The sequence below is a fragment of the Mizuhopecten yessoensis genome, unplaced genomic scaffold (assembly GCF_002113885.1).
Source record: "Mizuhopecten yessoensis strain PY_sf001 unplaced genomic scaffold, ASM211388v2 scaffold477, whole genome shotgun sequence".
NCBI lineage: Eukaryota > Metazoa > Mollusca > Bivalvia > Pectinida > Pectinidae > Mizuhopecten > Mizuhopecten yessoensis.
The window spans coordinates 282,708-305,435 of record NW_018403566.1 but is presented as its reverse complement, the minus strand read 5'-3'; the positions used below and the strand labels follow the sequence as shown (position 1 = coordinate 305,435).

The window sequence follows — 22,728 nt, the reverse complement described above, 5'->3', positions numbered from 1 at the left end:
GTACCTTAGTTATAAGCAACGATTATAGACTAAACCAGGGTCTAGAGTATCTTAGTTATAAGCAACGATTATAGACCAAACCAGGTTCTAGAGTATCTTTGTTATAAGCAACGATTATACACTAAACCAGGGTCTAGAGTATCTTTGTTATATGCAACGATTATAGACCAAACCAGGGTCTAGAGTATCTTAGTTATAAGCAACGATTATAGACCAAACCAGGGTCTAGAGTATCTTTATTATAAGCAACGATTATAGACCAAACCAGGGTCTAGAGTACCTTAGTTATAAGCAACGATTATAGACTAAACCAGGGTCTAGAGTATCTTAGTTATAAGCAACGAGTATAGACCAAACCAGGGTCTAGAGTATCTTTGTTATAATCAACGATTATAGACCAAACCAGGGTCTAGAGTATCTTTGTTATAATCAACGATTATAGACCAAACCAGGGTCTAGAGTATCTTTGTTATAATCAACGATTATAGACCAAACCAGGGTCTAGAGTATCTTTGTTATAAGCAACGAGTATAGACCAAACCAGGGTCTAGAGTATCTTTATTATAAGCAACGATTATAGACCAAACCAGGGACTAGAGTATCTGTGTTATGTGCAACGATTATAGACTAAACCAGGGTCTAGAGTATCTTAGTTATAAGCAACGATTATAGACCAAACCAGGGTCTAGAATATCTATGTTATAAGCAACGATTATAGACTAAACCAGGGTCTAGAGTATCTTTGTTATAAGCAACGATTTTAGATCCATTTACAACGTATCTTATCTGTTTATAACGTATCTGGTCGGTAAAAGTTTTACGTTTTATCGTATAAGCTGTAAAAAAATCCCCACGGCAATGAATATGGTTTTATTAGAAAAATACAGGTCACGTATCTGTTGAAATTTTAACGGACAAACCACGAATACCGATTTTCATGCAGGATACTTGATAAATTAATGTCAATGGATTTAGATGCGATATAGTATACCTTTGTCAATTTCACCGATAATAAATGCCTGTAATAGGCTGCATCACGGATGTTCTTTTACTAACGTATCTGGCACGACATTTTGCGACAGTAGTAAACCCAACATATTTCAGCTTAAATTATTGATATTAAATTAATCAAGTTTTGTTTAGACATAAGTTAATTTAATCTATGAAGGGAAAAACGAATTATAACTAAACCGGAGTAAGTGACGCGACAACGATGCACACTTTTTGAAAATTTACCGTACGTTTTCAAAACATGTACATTGACAATGACATAACACAAAATGGCCACTAGATGTAATAATTTCGGAATAAAGACGGACTAATTTCATTATCCATTCTTTTTTATAAATTACGCTGAATTAAAATAGGTACCATACTCGTCTGTCAATACACACCTATAATATTACAGGTGTATTAACAGACCCTCGTCTAGTACCTGTGTTACATTAGTACTATACTTAGGATATTGCGTTGTGACGAAATACGATCAAAACATGCACACCCTCATTCGTAGGTGACGTTTACGACAGCCAATCACAGACGAAAACGTCTCTGTTGTGATCCAATCGCAACTTCTCGGCCAATTCCGGCAATTCCGGAATTGGCCGAGAAGTTGCGTTGTGATCTAGTTATCAGTCAAGATTCATAACTTTCGATGGAACTCATGAGTAAAGACGTTGTTTTTCTGTATTTTTTCACAAGGAAATACTGACAGGAACAAGTTCTAATTCATTGAAGGTGAGTTTAAACACCTTTATGATACATTTTACGAGTTTGATTAGTTCATTGATGCTTTCCCACACGTGTGCCACTTCGACCGTAACTTGTAAACAACCACACGTAAATGACCCTATGTCTATGACTTTGTCGGCAGCATATACGTCGACTGGTAGTCATGTAGACTATAGATTCAAATGCGTTTTTTCTAATGGAATGATATTGACAGATTTTGGGCATTGATTGGTGAAAAAAAGTATTGGTATCAAAGGCCTGATCTCTGATGATATGTAACCCTCTCACCCCTATGTTACTTGAGTTAACTCTTCCATGCATTGATTTGGATGAGTTAATTTGGTCTACAGTGGTGAAATGGATACAAGATTGGGCAGGTTTACAATAAGATGTCTTGGTGATATGATATGTAGAAATTTAAATACTTTTCATGTGTGATTTATGAATGTTGTCATGATTAATGAAAACATCAACTTGTTTAATAAATCTCATATGAAATATAGTAACTCATGAATAAGAAATACACAATAAATGTGTGTTTTTATAACCTGGCCAACATAATATCCAGAGATATCTATAGGCCTGTATATAAAATCTTACTTAGTAAAAAGTATTGAAACAATTTATCTTTTTTTTTCTAAATATATATTTGTTTTAACCAAGCCTGCCACTTTTTCATAATCATGGGACTCCTATATAGTGCTATCTAAGTGTGAGTCACACTGTGACACTCCTTAACAGGGCTGTGTAGGGAGTGTTCCTGTGGCTTGTTAGGGGTACAGTGTGTACACAGGAAGTAGGTGCCCATCCTTTAGGTACTGGCGTACCACTTTATCTATCAATAAACACTGATGTCAAATAGCTAGAGTTTTTTTTTTAATTGCATCTATAGTATTGATCAGAGTAAAGAGAATTATAAACAATATATACCTAATGTACAATATATGAATTAACAGAACTGAAAGATAAAAAGTAAATAAAAATTGTATATTAGATTTTATTACAATTGAAATTAAATTATGGACAAAGATGTGAACCGTCAACATACACACAGATATTATATGTACAGTTTAGTTCAGATTCACACCCACAGTACTTATACATGTTAACCCCCAACCTCCAATACACATATAAAATTTAACAACATCTTTGGACAATATTTGTTTACTTGTAATATATTTGAAATGTTTATATTTGCTTAAAAGCATGGACTTTGATAATCTAATTCCGTGCTTAAAGCTAACAGTTCAAGTTGAAGTCCAGTTTCATATGTATCAATATATAGCTAGTGTAGATACAAGGCTCATCTAGATCTTCCAAACTCTGCAGAATGAACATAAATAAATCAGCAGATGTACTTATATACAAACTATGTTATAAAAATATGTTTGAAGTTATTTCAAATATTTTATTGTTATTAAAACAAAGATTATAACATGTAATACTGAAGACATACATGTATCAATAAAGGGATAAGACACCAGACTAAGTCTACATACCATATAAGTCTTTTCCTAATGTTATAAGTATTCAGTAATTATATAGATATTATAGTTTATTATATTGTGTTGATATTTTGATTTTCCAGCTAGTGCTTCTGCCTGGGAAGCATGGCTATGTGGATGCCGTACCAGAGTTTGCACCGCCAATATGTATACTTGGTCCTGATATCGATGCTGGTCCTAATTCCTCTGGTCTGTGGAGGCAAAATTCCCTACTGTTCTCCTCCTGGGAAACACATGTTCCAGAAGGGGAGGTGTGTGGATTGTCCAAAGTGTGTTCCGGGCCAGTTCTTCAATAAAACAAAGGTAGTGTTTACTATTTATCTGTCAAGGAATTAGAAAGTATCTAGATATGTCAGGGATTTTATGTTTGTTATTTTTATTAGGGCTTTTCACCAACTGGTGAAAAGACCTATTGCTTTTGTTAAGTTTCTTATTATTCTTCTTATTATTCTTCCGTACTTTGTGGAATCTGTATCTTTTGATTGGTAAACGAGAGATTTATAGTCTTTTAAGTATGTTGTAGGAAAAGGTCTAAAGCTGATCAAGCAACATTTTCAAGGTGGTCAAAAATTAAATATGGCCGCCATGACGTCATAGGTCAAAATCTAATAATAGCCATAACTCAAAAACGGTTTAATTTACAGAATTGACGCAATTATATAATATGTAGATTATCTTAGGGGCTAACTTTAATTACCACATGGTTTTTCATTTAAAGGTCAAATCAAAAAGCTCGCTGTTGGCTCAAAGGTCATAATTTTTAAAAAACATTCATTTTTCATTGTTTTGGAAAAATACTTCTACAGCTCGATGGAGGATGTCCTTCCGATGAATTTGATGTCTTTAGTGTTTCTGTAACGTTAACCGTTAACGTTTTAAGCCATTTTGAATATTTTCTTTGATCTTTTAAAAAATTCGCAATATTTTAAAACTTGTTTTACTCCTATATCAATGACAAATATTTGATTTATTTGTTATGAACGAGGTTTCCCCAGATGTTCTCTAACATTTAAAAAAAAATCAACTTTATTGAAAAATTAAAATGGCCGCCATGACGTCATACCTTAAAAATCTTAAAATGGCTATAACTCAAACACAGTTGAATTTACAGCGTTTAAGTACCGACACCATTTGTAGATAAAGTTCAGGGCTAACTTTTTTCCATCGTATATTATTACTTAAAAGGTCAAATGAAAAAGTTCGCTGTTGGGTCAAAGGTCACAATTTTTAAAAAATATTCATTTTTCATTTTTTTTACAGAATTCTTCAATAGATCGATGGAGAATGTCATTCCGATGAATTCGATGTCTTTAGTTTTTCTGTAACATTTACCGTTAACGTTGTACGCCATTTTGAATATTTCCTTTGATCTTTTAAAATGCTGACAATATGTTAAAACTTCAACGATTTTCTTCTCCAATTCTGCCATTGCAATATTAACCACAATTGGTACATGTATTCCTATAGGGGCCCTTACGAACTTATGTTACATTTTGGAGCCATTAATATTCCAAGATGGCCGCCACGAACTCTGATTGGTTAACAGCCTATACCAATATATTTCGTTATCGATATCAAACACGAGGTTGATCTTTGAATATCATATAGAGATAGCCAAGAGCAAACTTTTTCTTTCATACTGTTTTAACAAAAAATGTCAACTTCCGATTCTCGGCAGGGGTCAAAGTTAAAATGCACTATATTGGGTACCAACCTTAAAAAATCTTCTTCTTAAGTTCCACAAGGTCTAGAGCCCTACTATTTCATACATAACATGGTCAGGTAATTGGCTATCAAGTTTGAAAATATGAATGACCTTGACCAATGTTCAATGTCACTGGGGTCAATTATGTTAAAATCTTCAAAAGACTCCTTCTCAATAACGGAAATGGCCAGGGTATTGATATTTGGTCTGTAGCATGCTAGGATGATGGGCTACATGGTTAATGGAAATAAATAACCATTAAAGATCAACTTCCGGTATTTGATAGAGGTCAAATTCGAACATGTAATCTTACCAGATACCAGGACTTTTACTACTGGTGTAAGGGAAGTAACCCTTACAGTGAAAAGCCCGTCAGCCAACAATTTCTAGTACTGTAAATGTTTTTACTTTTTTTTCTAACTTACCGGTCCAAAGGACCAAGCTCACCGGAGCTGAACCCCCCGGGGGGCTAAGGGGTGGGCCCTAAAATAGTTTATTACTTTGAAATGGTTGAGATCCCCACCCTATAACCATATATACAATTGCTGAGCTTTAAGAGAAGAATGCACATAAGCTTCCAGGATGGCTCTGGGGTCTGGTCCCACCCTTAGAGACATAGTCCCTGAGTCATAATTACTTTGAAACGGTCGAGATCCCCACCCCAAAACTATATATTCAAAAGCTGGGCATCAAGAGACGAATGCAGTCATGATATTAGAATATATAGACCCTGGGGTCTGGCCACAACCTAGGGTCCTAGTTTCTGAGTCACAGCTTGGAAACAGTTGTGATCCCCACCCCATAACTATACATAAAATTGCTGGGCATGAAAAATCTAATACAGATGTATATGCTACAAGGATTGACTTTGGGGTCTGGCCCATTCCCTTAGATCTTATTTGGAGAATATTTTGCCATGATACAGGCCCTCTTGTACAGGTACCAGCTGCCTCGATCGTCTGTCTATACACCTATAATATAATTATATTATTGACAGACGAGGCTATATAAGTACCTGTAGTATATATTCAGAAACATAAACCATACCAGGTGTTTACATTGAAACCATGATGCATGTCTCTGTATGTTACTGAAACTTATAACACGTCATTCACACTTCCTCTGAAGACTTTTATTTAGTAAACAATGTCTACACATACTAGTCAGTGTGTTGAGTGTACACGTGTGTCACACACGAGACATTTATCAATAGATGAAAAACAGTGAAATGTTCTGTCACTATATCACATGAGAAATTTTCCATTTCAAATCCATGCAGTGTTTTTTGTACCATTGTAAATTTTCCATTAACGTTTTTCAAGGAGTGGCATCTTAACTAGTAGAGTCATTGCCTCCTGATTTGTTTTTTGTTTACATTGAATACACAAATCTGAGTGGTCGACCAATCATTATCACCCTTTTGAAGGTTTATACAATGTACGTTGTAGCTGGAAATGTGGAAATACCCATGTTTTAGTGTTATATACACCTGATTGATCCGTATGTTAAACAATCCTTAATTGAAATAAATTCTATTGTTATCCGTTTACCATAAAGTTTAAGAATGACATGAAAATTATAAAAAAATAAATCTATTTAATTGGTTATTTATTGTTTACAAATTAAATTTGTGTGTATAAATATTGGTTAAAAATTGCATTTGTGAAATAGTAATGCATATATTAAACATTATAAATGATTTATATATATAAATTACATCACACATATATATTGAAATAATTTGTTATTCATTTAACAATTACATTGTTGTTGTTTTTTTACTTAACATTCAATTAATAAAGCAAATATGTTATCTGTATATCATAATATATATATCTATACAACATTTAGATCTATCATTCATTTTAAATTATATATGTGTTACTGAATAAACAAATCTATTAATTATCATTTATTTATCATTATGTATATGACATGATTTTTATGTAAAATAAATCTCATTACTTATCACTATTTTTATGACATGCATCAATAAATATTCATCAGTGACTTATACCTCGGAATATGTCCAAGTCTGTAGTTATTTAGTACCATAATGGACTCATCCAGATCAATGCATGGTAGAGTCTTCTAAAGTTACATAGGGGTGGAAGGTTTATACAAAGTTTCTTAAGGTAGCATTGTTGAAATGGTGGAGACTTCATCATACAACCATAGACGTATATACTACCAACAAGAAAATACCTGTTTATTCCAAAAATAATTATTGATGTACGTATATATGTAGCTAGTTATTACATGATTCCTATATATATATAAACATGCTGTTATTGAGACCTTATTCTCACAACCACACACACACACACACACACACTCGCACTGAAGGATCTGAAATTAAGTTGTTTACAGTTAGGTATATTGTGAAATATGTAACACTATAGGCACGTATAAACAATATGAGAGCGAGGTTAGGCTGTCTGGAGGATTGTCACCACCAAGTGTCTGTATATATATATTACTCACGTAGTACAGTAATATGATACTACAGCATACCTAGATAGACAAGCATGATTCATTGACACTAGGAGTCTGAAATTCTGTCAAAAATCAATTATAACAGAAATACAAAAAGACCCTATAATAATGCTTTATTCTTCAGAGCATATTATGGTTTTTTTGGTATCACAGACTTAGCAATCTTATTCTGTGGTGTTATTATTAACTTTTGACTGAATTTCAGACTCCTGTGATTCTACTATCACATAGCTGAGTTCTGATGGGACCCAGGGTATACTGCCAGTGACTACTTGTCTATAAAAGCAAAGAAGTAATAATGGCAGATAAAGGAATTTAACAATTTTTAGGACATCCTCCCCTTTTTCGAATCTATCTTCATTCTGTGTTTACATGAACACAACTACAGTTAAAAGATTTTCTCACTACACATGCACATATACATACAAATACTACTATATTTATTAGCCCGCCATCATCTGATGGTTGGCTGATATTTGGTTTCGTAAACGATAAAAAATGGACCTTTGTCTGTGGTCTGTCTTTTTTACTAAAAGCAGAACATGAGGTGGGGGCACATGTGGTCCTTATCTCCGAATCCAAAAGACTAATAATTTTTTCTTTTTTTTTTTACAATAGTTGGGGTATAAAAAGTTTGTATTTAGCGAGGTCCAGGTTACTGGTACCAAAAAATAGACTGGGGGTCGGGGGGTTGTTACTAAGTAGCCCAAGTTTCCTCTGGACCTTAGCAGAGCGCACAGCTATATGAAAATGCGGAATTCTCCGACACAGTTATGACTAATTAACAAAAAGATGGGTCCGGAAATCTTCTAAACAAGAAAGATAAATTCCGTTTTCAGTCCGGATCAGTACGGTTTCTTGATTAGTCACCCTGTGACCTACAAAAATGGTGTTCGCTCGGATGGGAAATTTTGAACAATTGAAAATCGAAGACTCAACTGAGGGAATTTTGCAGCTGTTGGTGATAATAAGAGCTGATTTGGATCAATAAATAATCCATTTATATATATATGTGAGGTATGTGTTGTGTCATAGTAGATTTTTGTTGTCAGCACCTCAAAACGGTGTCGGAGAATTCCACGTTTTCATATAGCAGTGCGCTCTGCCCCCAAGCCAGACATCTATCTGTCAAAATGTCTTAAGTCTGGTGTCGGGGCCAGAAACTCAGACTAGTTACTAAGTAGGCAGATTGGTTGAGTGGTTGACAATCCGGCTAGTTACTAAGTAGGCAGATTGGTTGAGTGGTTGACAATCCGGCCTTCCACGCAGGCGACCAGGGTTCGATCCCTGAAGTCATCGTATGCATGGATATTCAGAGAAATTGTTTTTCTCCTGCCCACACAACTCCAACAACCCAGCTGGTTGAGTATAAATTTGTCTGGGGTGGATGTTGCAGAATCTGTGCTGTAGCATTCAAGTGTAGTGGCACTATAAATGATGCCGTTGGAAGCACGGTCCCCCTACAAACAGAACATGTTACATCTCAAGCACACACACCGGCATACACACATTGGGAAATATTAGCCAGGTGGCATAGGACTAGTAGTTAGCGCCTGATAAGGCACTGGCAGCTCCTGTGAATTCCTCAAATAATTGTATTGATTAATGTTTATGCTAATTGTATTGACTGTATATCTATGTACAGTGAAGTGATTTAGAGTGGCCTATATTAGCTATATCAAATGTTGTATATAACTATTATTTATTTTAAGTCAGGCACATGGCAGGCCCTTGCTGTTCTGGTTGTTGGTATAAATATTGGTCCAAATACTGAACAATAAATGAAGGATGTTCCTGATTTAGTGATTACCTACATCACTGATCATATGTTGACTCTGTCGTTAGAGTTTAAAGTGGTTATCACATCTGTTGTCTTACAGGAGATTACCGTGGACAGGGTGTTTGGTAGCCTGGACTGTTATCCCTGTCAGGAATGTCCTGCTGGCAAGTACAGTAATGACAGGAGGTGGGACGAGTATGACGGCTACACCTGCTACTTCCACAAAGATTGTGGAAAACGGGGACGTGTGGTGAAAACAGCAGGGACAAATCGTACCAACACTGTGTGTGGGGAGTGTCGCGAAGGGTAGGTATTGTACTGCAGGACTGTCTTGAGTTTAAAGAACCATCGTAATATGTATCATAAAGTATGTATAACATTTCTCCCTGATATTATTGTATGGAATATGTTATACGATTTATGTTATATTTATAGGTACATTTCCGAGGACTGGCCTATCCTGGATGACAACTCCTATTGCTACCCTTGTACAGCAAAAGACAAAAACAAGTCAGCATGTCAGGATTTCATCCCCTCTATGCTCACTGCAACACCTTTTATCCCTGCAAACCCTGTGAACCCTGATGAACCTGTGAACCCTGATGACCCTACCGCTCAAGGAACACCCCCTGAAAATCGATCTGAAGGTTTGTCAAGGAAACCTTAATATCTTATACAGTGTTGTGTGAAGTTTTGAAAATTTGGTAATCTGTGACAGGAGGTTTAAAACCTTTTGTCATTATTAGCTTACCAATCTTTTTCGCTCTGATATCTTACATTGTTGCTCATGTTGATATAATAAATGTCTAATTTTAGGACAATATGGCAATCCCAAATCAATAAAGCAGAATTTTTGAGTTTGAGTATGAAAGAATGTATGATTCTGAGTTTGAAAGATGAAATGAAAAAGAAAGAGAGAATGAAGAGAAAGAGGCCTTTTGCATGAGGCTATATTATGTAAGAGGGATGATACCGGGGCACCCCAACCCTGGCATCCCTCCCAAAGATGCTGGGGGAATAATACCCGAGGTTATACCTATCTAACACACAAAATAATTAAAAATATATATAATAAATGATAAAAACACGGCTAGCCAACTTGTTTGACTTTGTTTGAACATATAAACAGAGACACAAGTTACCTAGTATCGTAAAATTCTTTACACCCAACCAGGTATTTTGTTGTGTCTGTTCAAATCTGAACTTTGTCACAATTCTCTTGGAGCTTCATCATGTTGATGAGAATCGGACCACAAAATAGAAGAAGATTAATGCTAGCCATTATTTGTTTGACTGTTAGAAGCTTAAGATTACCGCTACTTAAACTGCCAAAAATGAAACAATGCACATACACCTTTGATAAATTATTACTGGAAAGAAAACAATACATTGCCAGACTTTTATGAATAAATGATAGAGATGAAATGAAGATTAAATAATCACATGTTAAATAATTAAATGTTCTGAGCGCTGGACCTCAAATTTGATAAATACTATGGCTACATATACCTGGTCAAAAGATGTGCCCTGTCCCAATTGCAATACAGTCATATCCAAAACAAATGAAGGGAAAGTAAAACAAAATAAGAACTGTATGTACGAAAAACCTCAGAGGAATTCACTATAGTGTTTTGCCTGCAGTGGGATAGTTTGTATCCTTAAGAAATCAAGTTTTGGCATTCTACATGTGAGGCTGCTTTACAGTTGGTTGACACCGTTAGATTTTATAGCAGCTATATGAAAATGAACTAAAATCACTGTTAGTTTGTAATCGTGGCTGTATTGTAATTGTTTCTCTGCTGATATAAATCCATGCAGTGGTGTGACATGATGTTATGCATTTACTATAGAAAGTTGCATTTTTGTTACATAGTTTTTCTCTTTTATCTTACCAGGTATTTCTATGCAAGCAGTGTTAGCTGTGTGTTTGATTGTCATCCTACTCTCTGTAATAGCATGCTGTCTCTGTTACCGACGTAAACAGGAGGGGAATCTGGACACCAAAAAAGGACTGTGTATGTACAGTGTTTTTATATATATATTAAAACCTCTTTATTTAAGGTCAATGTGACTTGTAGCCTAGCTCAGTCATCAATTACAGTTTGGCTACAGTGACTTTGGCCTAACAGTGGGTTATAAAAAAACATTGCACACTGACTTAAGTCTAATTGAAGAATGATCACACATTCAATTTACTTTTGACAAACCATATGCTGACCTTTGTATAACATAATGTGTACGTGTAGTGTAAAGGGTTCATGTGTAATAAACCACAGAATAACTATCAGATTTGTACCAGAGCTCCATAGTCACTACATCACATGTCTGTGTGTCACAGTATTTGATAATATGTTGTTGTCAGAATGAATAACCACATTAGCGTGCAGAGCCCAACAATATCTAAGGATTTATATGTCCGAACAAACCTTTGATAAAAAGTAGTGTTACTATTGAGCTAAAATCAGCTTAATGTACCAGTATTCTTCCCTTTGCCTATTAATATACCCCTATGTCTCTATCTTATCTTTATCTGTCCATATGTATGTCCTTGTGTCGGGTTTTCTCTATCCTTTGTTCAATCTGTACCTGTCTGTCCATATGTTTCTCATTATTCCTTTTCCTGTGTCCCATGCCTTCTGTCTTTTTTTCTGTTTGTCCATCTGTCTATCATTGTGCCTTCAGTCAGTGTTTTATTCTATGCTTTTGATAATGTATTTAATATATTGTTTTTGTCCTTTGCTAAGCTATGATCTATCAATTTTTCAGTGGCTGGTCATGATATGGAATCTGATGGTCCGAAAGCTTTTAGCAGTATCTCAACTGGTGTAAGTGTGGCGACCACATCAACAGGTAAAATGAACTTTTCATGGCGGTAAGACCTTGTGGGGGGAGGGGGCGGGGGGAGACTATTGATCATGGAGACGGTACCTCTTATGGGACTCGTGATACTGGCGAACTAAGAGACAGTATGGGTTTATCTGTAACAAAGGGTGGGCTTATCATCAAACATGGGGTTATTGCAAGTTAAATAGGTACATGTAATTGGTTATAATTAATTGACCGGTAATTTTGAGGCTGATCAAAATTACTTGACAACTGATGTTTGTTATTATTTCTTAGAAAGTGCTTGAGAGAGTTTTCTTAAATTTCACAAGCTGGTTCTCCTTAGTTCCTAGTTGTAAACGTTCAATAAAACTTTCATATGACTGTTTCTTTAATTTTGAAAACTTCTCCAGTAGTTTCATATAAACATTTATTTGTGTTTTCAATTATGGCCGCCATGGTAACCAGTTAATATTTGCATAAATTAATGAAATTTGAATATTCATTCAATTTTGACAGGTTTTCACCTAGTTTTTCTCTTTGCTATGAGCAAACTTTATATTTCTCCTAAAGATGTATTATAGGTGCATACGTCTTGTTTTTTTATACATAGTTTGTTCAAGCATGAGCTCTATAGTTTCCAGGAAAAAAACTATGCAAAATATGACAATATTCACTGAATTTTCATTTTTTTTTATTTATGCAAATTTGAACTTGTTACCATGGCAACAACAATTAGAAATACAGATAATACATTTTCATGATAGGAATTGGGATGGAAAGTATTCAAATTTAAATAAACAGTCGTTTGAAAGTTCATTTGAAGGTTTTGAATTTTGTATGCATTTGGGGGCCAAAACATGCCCAAAATTCATAGTTTTAGAAAGAATATTAGGCATGATTAAATTGTCAGAACTGTGGTAAATTGATTATAAGTCAATAAGTATGTGAGCAGTTCTAGAGTGTTCGATTAGGATAAGCCCAAAGGGAAAAAAGGTCCTTGCATCAGTGAGTTTTGTAGGGTAATACTATGGCATCAGTGAGTTCTGTAGGGTAATACTATGGCATCAGTGAGTTCTGTTGGGTAATACTATGGCATCAGTGAGTTTTGTAGGGTAATACTATGGCATCAGTGAGTTTTGTAGGGTAATACTATGGCATCAGCTATAAGAATATCAAGCTGTATAGAGGGTTGGTACAGTACAGTCTGTGCAAGTTGTGTTCTGAGGCTGGCAACAATATGTTGTGTGACGTCCATACTACAAAGTGTAGAATGCATTCTCAAGATTTATCTGCTGAAACTCCTTTTACGGGTAATGTTGTTCTTCTGTTCGTTGTTATGGGTTGATGAATCAAGGTCTGTGAGGTATAGTTTCATCTTGGTAATGATATTAGAAATCTCCAAACCATCGGCAGCATGATTGTAGTTTGGCAATTGGGCAGGTAGACCTCAATTTTTTTTCAGTACAGTGTGGTAAGTTCATATACACAGGGCTGAGTAGTCTGTAGCGTTGAGTGTTTCAACTGTTGACTAGGTAGCCATGTAGGTTTTCCTCTTGCGTATTGTGGAAATTCAGGGATAGTCATTTGAAAGATTGGTAAAATGAGAAATTCTGTAATCTTCGGTATGTTCATTCATATGGCTTAAAGGTAAGCGTCGTTCTGGAGCTGTATTAAGTTTGAGCCAAAGCTAACACAAGATGCTTTTACTGCTGAGAAGACTAACCAATAAAAAAAAGTAGTGAAAGAGAAATGATGTAAAATTCATATCTTTATGTATTCCAGATGTTTCAGCCGACATGAAGTCGCTTACTAAAGAAGGTAAGAGTTACTAAATTGTATTATTATAAGAAGATGAGTTCCTGATGGTTTGATGTACAGCATTTAAATCCTGGTGTTAACTCGGCTGTATATTTTTTATACTCGGAACACTATCGTTGATATATTTCGTTTATTTTATCTGTATAGTTTTCTCGTAAAATACCAGCAAGGTATGGTTTTCTTTTCAAAAATTATTTACAAAAGCTATAAACATACAGGTAAAATATATTTGCAGTGCGTAGTTACTGTTATTGGCAGTTGTACCTGGATCCTTAGGATATACAAATTATATATAAGATATATAAAGACTTAATTAGTGATGAAAATAAGACGCTGAGGTTGCCACTTCTGACACGACTTGCATTTATCACAGTAAATGATAGTGTGGGTTATTTTTTTGTTTCCAGAAAGGCAGACTGCCTCGTCCACACGCCTGCAGAATGATGATCGTTACGTCAGCGCGGTGGGAAATGCAGACACGCGTCCTGGACAGCATTTGAGACAGGACAAAATGAGGAGCTTGATGTTCTCTCTGGGACTGAAACAGGTGCAGATAGATGAAGTAGGAGAGGGCCACCTCATTTCCTACCTCAACAAGTTCATACAGTGTAAGGGAAAAGAGGCTACCCTGTTAAGTCTTAATGATGCTTTAATAAAGCATGAATTTAACGTAGAATTGGACGCTCTAATTATAGAGTTAAGGAAAAAACCTAACAACGGTTCAGTCCAAGATAGTACTGCTGCGGAGCAGACATCATCAAGCCAAATGATCAACAAGGATCTTGCAGACGGGTTAATCTGTCAGGACTTGAGGTTTTGACCCCTCGACTGAATGAAAGATCTTACCAGTTAAAAGGGTTTGGTACAAAAGAGTTTAGGAGATGCATAGGGACGGAATCTAGAATTCTGTGGCACTGGATTAAGGGAAGCTATATTTAGTCTTTAAGACAGAGTGTGGCTTACAGGGTATCTAGATCTAGGTATCAAGATGGATTAGATCCCGAGTTCTGGGAGTATTTGGGTGGGACTGCTAACACAGTAGTGTATTTAATTTATTTGGCTGGGACTGCTAACACAGTAGTGTATTTAGTTTATTTGGGTGGGACTGCTAACACAGTAGTGTATTTAATTTACTTGGTTGGGACTGCTAACACAGTAGTGTATTTAATTTATTTGGGTGGGACTGCTAACACAGTATTGTATTTAATTTATTTGGGTGGGACTGCTAACACAGTAGTGTATTTAATATATTTGGGTGGGACTGCCACAGTAGTGTAACCATCAATCTTTGAATGATCTGATCCAGAATCTCTGGTGGAGTGCTAACCTGTACATCGCAAATGGTATTAGTTACACTAGTTCTAGTTCATCGGCAGCTAATCATAGGAATTGTTCCTATCACTTGGCAAAGTTATAATTTCCATGGTAAAGACTTGAAATTTATTAATGTCAGCCAAGTGATTCAAACCTTTATTGCACTAATACCAAAGCAGGTAACATTTTTCACCCTCATTCCAAAGCAGCGAACATTTCCTGACCCTATTTTTTTATTTTCTACATATAACCAGACATGGTTTAGCTTGTTGAGGATTTGCTCAAGATAAAAAAAAATGCAGAATAAGAGTCTTCTTGTTCACGAAAACTGGCCAGTGACCGGTGTCCATATAAAGAGAATCATCTGCATTATCAGACTGTGATAGTTTCAAAGTACATGCCAAAGTCTGTGATACATGTACTTGTATAGTATACATCAAAGTCTGTGATATGTTCATACTTTGTATTAGGGGAGAGATGGGTTTAACCATGGACTTATCAGCAGCAGTACCCGATGTTGTATGGAAACTAAATTGTGCAGAATCGGGAAATCTCACTGTAAGGCTACACCCTTTATTACGCGCTATGTAAAAACATGTACCAAGTTCTTAGATGAAATTATCAGTAGTGTATCATGTTTCTTTTGGGCTCTAAAACTTATTATTTCATAGATAAAGACTTAAATTATTTATGGACACAATGTAATATTGTATGATTCATTTTATATTAAGATTAAGAAGTTTAGATCTGTTATGGGTTTGGTATGATATCGATTGAATTGATTTTGATTTTTCAAATGGGTTATAAAATTTCATGTGGAACGTTCCAAATATGGTGTAGCATATTAGAGATTGTATGATATTTCACTTTGTCAAATGCAACATTGTAAAAAGAGAGATTGTGTGTACATGTATATCTGATCAGTAATGGGGATGTATGGGTGGTATATAGGGGTAAATGTGTGTACATGTGTATCTGATCACTAATGGGGATGTATGGGCTGGTATATAGGGGTAAATGTGTGTAAATGTATATCTGATCACTAAGGGGGATGTATGGGCTGGTATATAGGGGTAAATGTGTGTAAATGTATATCTGATCACTAATGGGGATGTATGGGTGGTGTATAGGGGTAAATGTGTGTAAATGTATATCTGATCACTAAGGGGGATGTATGGGTGGTATATAGGGGGAAATGTGTGTAAATGTATATCTGATCACTAATGGGGATGTATGGGCTGGTATATAGGGGTAAATGTGTGTACATGTGTATCTGATCACTAATGGGGATGTATGGGTGGTATATAGGGGTAAATGTGTGTACATGTGTATCTGATCAGTAACGGGGATGTATGGGTTGGTATATAGGGGTAAATGTGTGTACATGTATATCTGATCACTAATGGGGATGTATGGGTGGTATATAGGGGTAAATGTGTGTACATGTATATCTGATCACTAATGGGGATGTATGGGTGGTGTATAGGGGTAAATGTGTGTACATGTATCTCTGATCACTAAGGGGGATGTATGGGCTGGTATATAGGGGTAAATGTGTGTACATGTATATCTGATCAGTAATGGGGATGTATGGGTGGTATATAGGGGTAAATGTGTGTACATGTATATCTGATCACTAAGGGGGATGTATGGGTGATATATAGGGGTAATGTGTGTACTGTTCATGTACACTAAAACTTCTCCACAATCTGTACAGCAATATTCTGGTACATGTATTATAGAAAACAGATATGAATGGAATTGTTAAGAAAAAAGGGTACTTTGAAATAGCCTTGTTTTTAAGGAAGTGTGGTGGCAATTTGAATAAATGTGAGTAGTATAATTATTTCAATGTACCTGGTATGTGGTAAAATTCTTTTAATGCATGTGGTATAATTGTTTCAATAATTATGAATGTGGTAAAATTGTTTGAGAAAAGGTATGTGGTATAATTCTTTGAAAGTATGTGGTATAGTTGAATAAATGTTTGTGACATAATTGTTTGAATATCTGTATGTGGTAAAATTGTTTGAATAACTGTGTGGTATAATTGTTTGAATAACTGTGTGTGGTATAATTGTTTGAATAACTGTATGTGGTATAATTGTTTGAATTAATGTATTTTATCATTACCTATACACATAGTATTTGGCAGATTGCATGAATGTATATGGTATCATTGTTTGATTGTTTGTATATGTGTGTTGGCATGTGGAGTTTATTTTCATTCAAATGTATACTGCCAGCAAACAAAAGTATTTTGTATTTTTGTACACATGCCTGAATTTGATCTCAGGTAAAACTCAGGATTACAAATTTTTGAATTTTGCTTAAAATAAATCAATATAATAAAAAAGACAAATGTGTTGTTAAATTATATTCAAAAATGGAGTACTTAAGGTATTGAGTACCAATAACATCACTATATTTATACGTATACATTCCCCACAGATTTTCAGTAAAAATATTTCAAACAATTGACCCCAATGAACATGAAAGTATGCCAAGGTCATTCATTTGAACAAACCTAATAGTACTTCATCCAAACAAGTCAGAATCTAAAAAGCATCAATGTCTCGTGGTTTCTTAGACGAAGTTTAAAAATAAAACGTCATGTCTGTAGGTCTTGTGTGACGACTCTTACCTCATGTCAGGACTGTTTATGGAATTGTGTCAGGACTCTGTCCCAACTCTGTAGTTCTATGTAACAGCTCTGACGTCATTACTCCACTCTAAAGACATTAATATGTTACGACTAGGTTTTAAGCTACAAAAGGATATTTTAGACCATATATTTTTACAAGAAGAAATTGAAAATGCCGATTTCTTGGTGAGACATTGACCATGATGAATGTGAGCGGTGACACACTGGTTTGATGTTCTTGGTGTGACCTTGACCATGATGAATGTGAGCGGTGACACACTGGTTTGATGTTTATTCAGCGTACATCAGTTATTGCCTAGACAAAGACGTATAACCAAACTTTCTGACTAAATCATTAGAAAGGTATAACCTTTAACCTGTTGCTGTGCTGCACCAGAAGTTAAGCGTTGTACGCACATTGCTCAACGAATGTAATACAATTGTCACAAAACAACAGGACAAAATACAAGAGCAGAGCGTCACATCGCTGAGGCAATGAAAACCTGTGCATATCCTCAAACGAGTACAAAAACAGTGTCAAAGTAAGGGGAAGCACAAGAAAAGGCCAATCAACAATAAGAACAAAACTTAAGGTCATATGGTCATCTCGTATATAAAAGGTAAATATCCGAAACCATCCAAAGGATGTATTGCGGTCATGGCATAGCAACAGCCATGAAGCCCAACAAGACGCTTCGTAATATCCTAGTACAACCTAAGGATAAAACACCAAAAGAAAACGTCGCAGAATGCATGTATTCCATCTTTTCGTATTGCAGAGTTATCTGCTCTTGTGAGCAGGTATTGATTGTTACGTCATAAGTTTGTGTGAGAAAATTAGGTCGTTTTCTCAAAAATTTATGACTTTACTCTCACAAACAAATGACGTAACAATCAATATCTGCTCACAAGAGCAGATAACTCTGCAATACGAAAAGACGGAATGCAAAATCGGATGCAACAACTGTGACGCATCGGATATTGGAGAGACTAGAGGGTGATTTCGGGTCCGCCATGATTAACACCTGAAAGATACAGAAACCCAAGAGGGAAAGAAATTCATTCGATTAGAAAGGATGCAATCGGAGTCCCAGATCAATAAATTAGCAATCATAGACCACGCCACACAGAAAAATCATGTGATTGACTGTGATAACTCCCAAGTATTGGACAGAGAGAGCAATCTGTTCAAACGGCAGATAAATGAAGCCATTTGGATACGCTGCAGTTGGCTAGTTCTAAATCGAGATGAGGGGGCTCATAGACTCTCGCACATCTTTGACCAAGTATTAATCAAAGCGTAAGCGTAAGCGAATCGAGTCATTTCGGTACATATATAACAACTAATTGTACGTATGTATAGCGAACGGGGAGGTTAAATGATCTAGTTGAGATACACCATCTTAAAAGTCATAAAAAAAAGTATAGAGCTCAAGTAGAATGATTTCATGTTTGTCTCCTTCCTTGGGAAGGACGAATCTGGTACTACAGCAAGTGTTTTGGGCTAATATTTTAGGCTTAAATGATTGAAAGTGAAGTTATTCATCTTTAATGATACGAAGCATTTGTTGTATATCCACCAATAATGTGATTTTTGTTTTGTGAAAGTTATATGTGGGGTCTATTTTCAGATTTCAGTCAAGAGCAACGAATTAGAATAACCAAGCTCGTAATTAGAGGGGTGTGCCACTTTTACAAAGTGCATCATCTAAACACCTGACACGTTTTACACTTCAATATTAGTCTACTCTAGATAGATCTCTACACCATTATGTATATAGCACTTCTATAGCTGTAACATACATGTACATATAGACATCTCCGTGGCTACAGCACAGAGTTGGGTGAAAATGTCTGTATTATGTCAGGAAAGCAATTTTTTGTTACAGTTATATTTGGGCCTAAACTAAGGTATTAAGAGTAATATTACATGTTAAGGGGTTTAGATCGACTTTCGGTAAAAAAAAATGCCTAACCCCCATTATGCTATATATATAAGCATTGGGGTGGCATTTTTACCAAAAGTCTATCTAAACCCTTAAACATGTAAAATTACTTTCGAAAAGTCGATCCAAAACCCTAAAACATTTAAAAGTACCCTGAACACTTTAGTTTTGGTCCACGTATAGTTGTAACAAATGTTCAGGTCCCTGTGCATGGTACACTGTGTGTTAATTACGACACCGGATATTGCTACTACACAGGCGGTGATCACACGAGGTGGACTGCAGTTGAAGGTGAGTTTTTTTCTATATTCGATTTCCTTACTTCAGAGGCTGTCATGAGTTTGAGGCTTTTTGGATCGTTGATTCACATTTTCAGAGTTTACTTAAACCATAGAAAACGTTCATATATGGGTCAATATATCTCCCAGGCTTACAAACACGTTGTTTGGTATCGCCGAAAATTTACGAGTGATAACTATGACGTGTCTGAATTAACATTTGTAGTACTTCCCTCCACATATTTTACTGTCTACAACTAAATAAAGATGTATCTACATTACACACATTCATTGTGTCAGTGAAACCATTGTATTAAATGAAATATCGTCAAAAAAAAATCGTCTAAGTGTACGGCAACTTGATTTTTTTTAGATTACTGCACTGCATCATGCAAATTGCAAGTCGCTATGAATTATGTCATATTTCTCATAATTTACGACGAGTTCGAAAATATGATAAATGTAAGTAATGCATTTACATGTGTAACAATGTGAACATATTGATGTTTTATTAAAGACTGTGATAAAATGATTTTAAAATAAAATTAATTATCGTGCTGTTCGCCTATACATGTGCTGTGTACGATCACTGTGCCGTCTACCTGTGTTGTTTTTGTACACGTGAGTCTGTTGTCACATGTCACTTGTCTTACCTTGTTGCGTTCATAGAAGGTAATTATTCTAAATAAAGGTGTTACCTTATTTCGGTTAGTGGTCAGTCCAGGTGTCTTTGTTACATGTTTTGGCGCGGTTTTTAGTATTCATTTATAGACAGAGCTAAAGGGTGGATGTAATTTATATCCAGGAGTTTGAAGTCTTGAAGTCTGCAAAATCTGTGTTTTCTTAATTGTTCAACATACGATAAGTATGTTTCCGGTCCAGGACTTCGGGACGTCCTCTCTACCAGACACTTGGATACAGGAAATAGTACTTTTTTACATTTTTTACCAATTAAATACAAGGCTACAGTACTAGTGAAAATAAAGTTGATATTTTTCTACAGACAGAATAACACTTTTTATCATTTTCACATTAAACTGACCAATCCCCAGAGTGCAGGGTTCAGTAAAAAAAAATAAGAAACAATGGGCATTGTTAATTGTGACGTCACTGATGCCCCGACGTTTGTTTATAGTCTATACCGATTTTTTTGGCGGGAGATGGAGTCTCTGTTCTCATCGGGTAACGTCTTTATTAGAAAAAAACCCATAATAAAACGAATATTCTTGGTTTCCTGATGAATAACAGTCACATTTCACTCTTTTGTTGACATTTTTTTCCATATATATCTTACTCGTGTTTCGTACTTGCGAATTATATCAAAACTATTCTCCTATACTAATGGAAACCGTACATGTATCATTGTGTCTCTGCGAATAAGTGCATTTGCTTAAAATTTGAGAGGTTCTCTTTAATTAAAAAAGAGTTCTTGAAATTTACTGTGGTATTTTTCATATTTAAAATGAACATTTGTATGGTGGAATTAGATATATATTTTAACGTATATCTATATATTACGATATATTGTAATATATATAGTAATACGTCTCTGTTTAAATTTAAGAATAGTTTATGATATTCGTTTTAAATGGATTACATATAAAAGTACGTTGAATGAGACCGGCAAATATTGTGAATTAACAGTCTGTCTGCTGAAATAACAAATTCTTACCTTAACTCCACTGTTAACGTTGGCCTAATAAACTGCACTCTAAAAAATTCGAACGTGTACAGTACCCAATGCTGTGATTAGTCACGAGTGCACACATATACATTGGCGAATGGCAACCTCCGATTGATCGAAAACATTATTTTGACGCCAGCATCAGTCGCACTTACGGCTGATGATGGACCCTTTTTGAACATAGGACTTAGCCACACTGAAAACTTACAGAATCTGCACGAAACTGGTGAGTAATTGATATATAAGTGATATTTATCGTTTATTGCGTAAGACAGTCACAATGACAGTCATGGTCACGTGCGCCCGTGTTTGTAAACATTTCACAATGAACAGATGAAATATGACATGAAATATGTCATTAATATTGACGCAGGAAGCTTGTATAGAAGCATTGATGTATTATTATTATAGTTCATTGAAATAATACAATAAATACCAATCAGTTTAGCTGATTTTTTTACGAAACATGCGTGGGTAACATTGACCTAATCAGAGACGTATATATACTACGTCTCTGACCTAGTCATCAATGGGAATATTAGGCCCAGTTGGGAAAATGCCAAATACTAGAAATCAGCAATTTAGCAATAGAATACCACGTTTTTATAATTAAGTAACCGGGTTCCAGAATATATCTAACATGATATGTTTAGGTATCACCTCCAATATATAATAATAAATATATATAGGTATTGCCCTCCCCTATACTATCGTATAGTGGGGTGTTATACCTTTAAAAACGCCCATTCTAACTTAATTATCATGCGCCATTAACTGAAAATCATGTCGTATGGTCCTTCCACTACCTATAATAGAGCCTATATGTCACTGTTTCAACATTGATATGTTTTCCAAAAACAAACAATTTTTTGAATGAAAACATACAGTAAATTTTTCTTAAAGTGTACATGAACATGCCAATATACTTGAAAAATCGTTGTCATGTCACTTTTTCTGATATTAAAAGCTTTGCATTTTCTTTCTGTTCAGCGATCATTCAT

The 22,728-nt window shown here is 35.3% G+C and overlaps 2 protein-coding genes across 2 annotated transcripts in view; both read left to right on the top strand.

Moving 5' to 3' along the window:
* Positions 1 to 1,608: 1,608 nt before the first annotated feature.
* LOC110449704 lies at positions 1,609 to 17,317 on the top strand. Its single transcript, XM_021496742.1, has 8 exons — positions 1,609 to 1,737; positions 3,320 to 3,539; positions 9,318 to 9,523; positions 9,653 to 9,864; positions 11,113 to 11,232; positions 11,984 to 12,067; positions 13,826 to 13,861; positions 14,269 to 17,317. The coding sequence occupies exons 2-8, from the start codon at positions 3,342 to 3,344 to the stop codon at positions 14,679 to 14,681; spliced, it is 1,269 nt and encodes a 422-aa protein (XP_021352417.1). The 5' UTR covers positions 1,609 to 1,737; positions 3,320 to 3,341; the 3' UTR covers positions 14,682 to 17,317.
* Positions 17,318 to 21,721: 4,404 nt separating this feature from the next.
* The window catches only part of LOC110449693, a 34,579-nt gene continuing 33,572 nt past the window's right edge, over positions 21,722 to 22,728 (top strand). The window contains exon 1 of the mRNA XM_021496722.1: positions 21,722 to 21,953. The gene's annotated coding sequence lies outside the window, so the exon portion shown is untranslated. The remainder of the gene's footprint in view (positions 21,954 to 22,728) is intronic.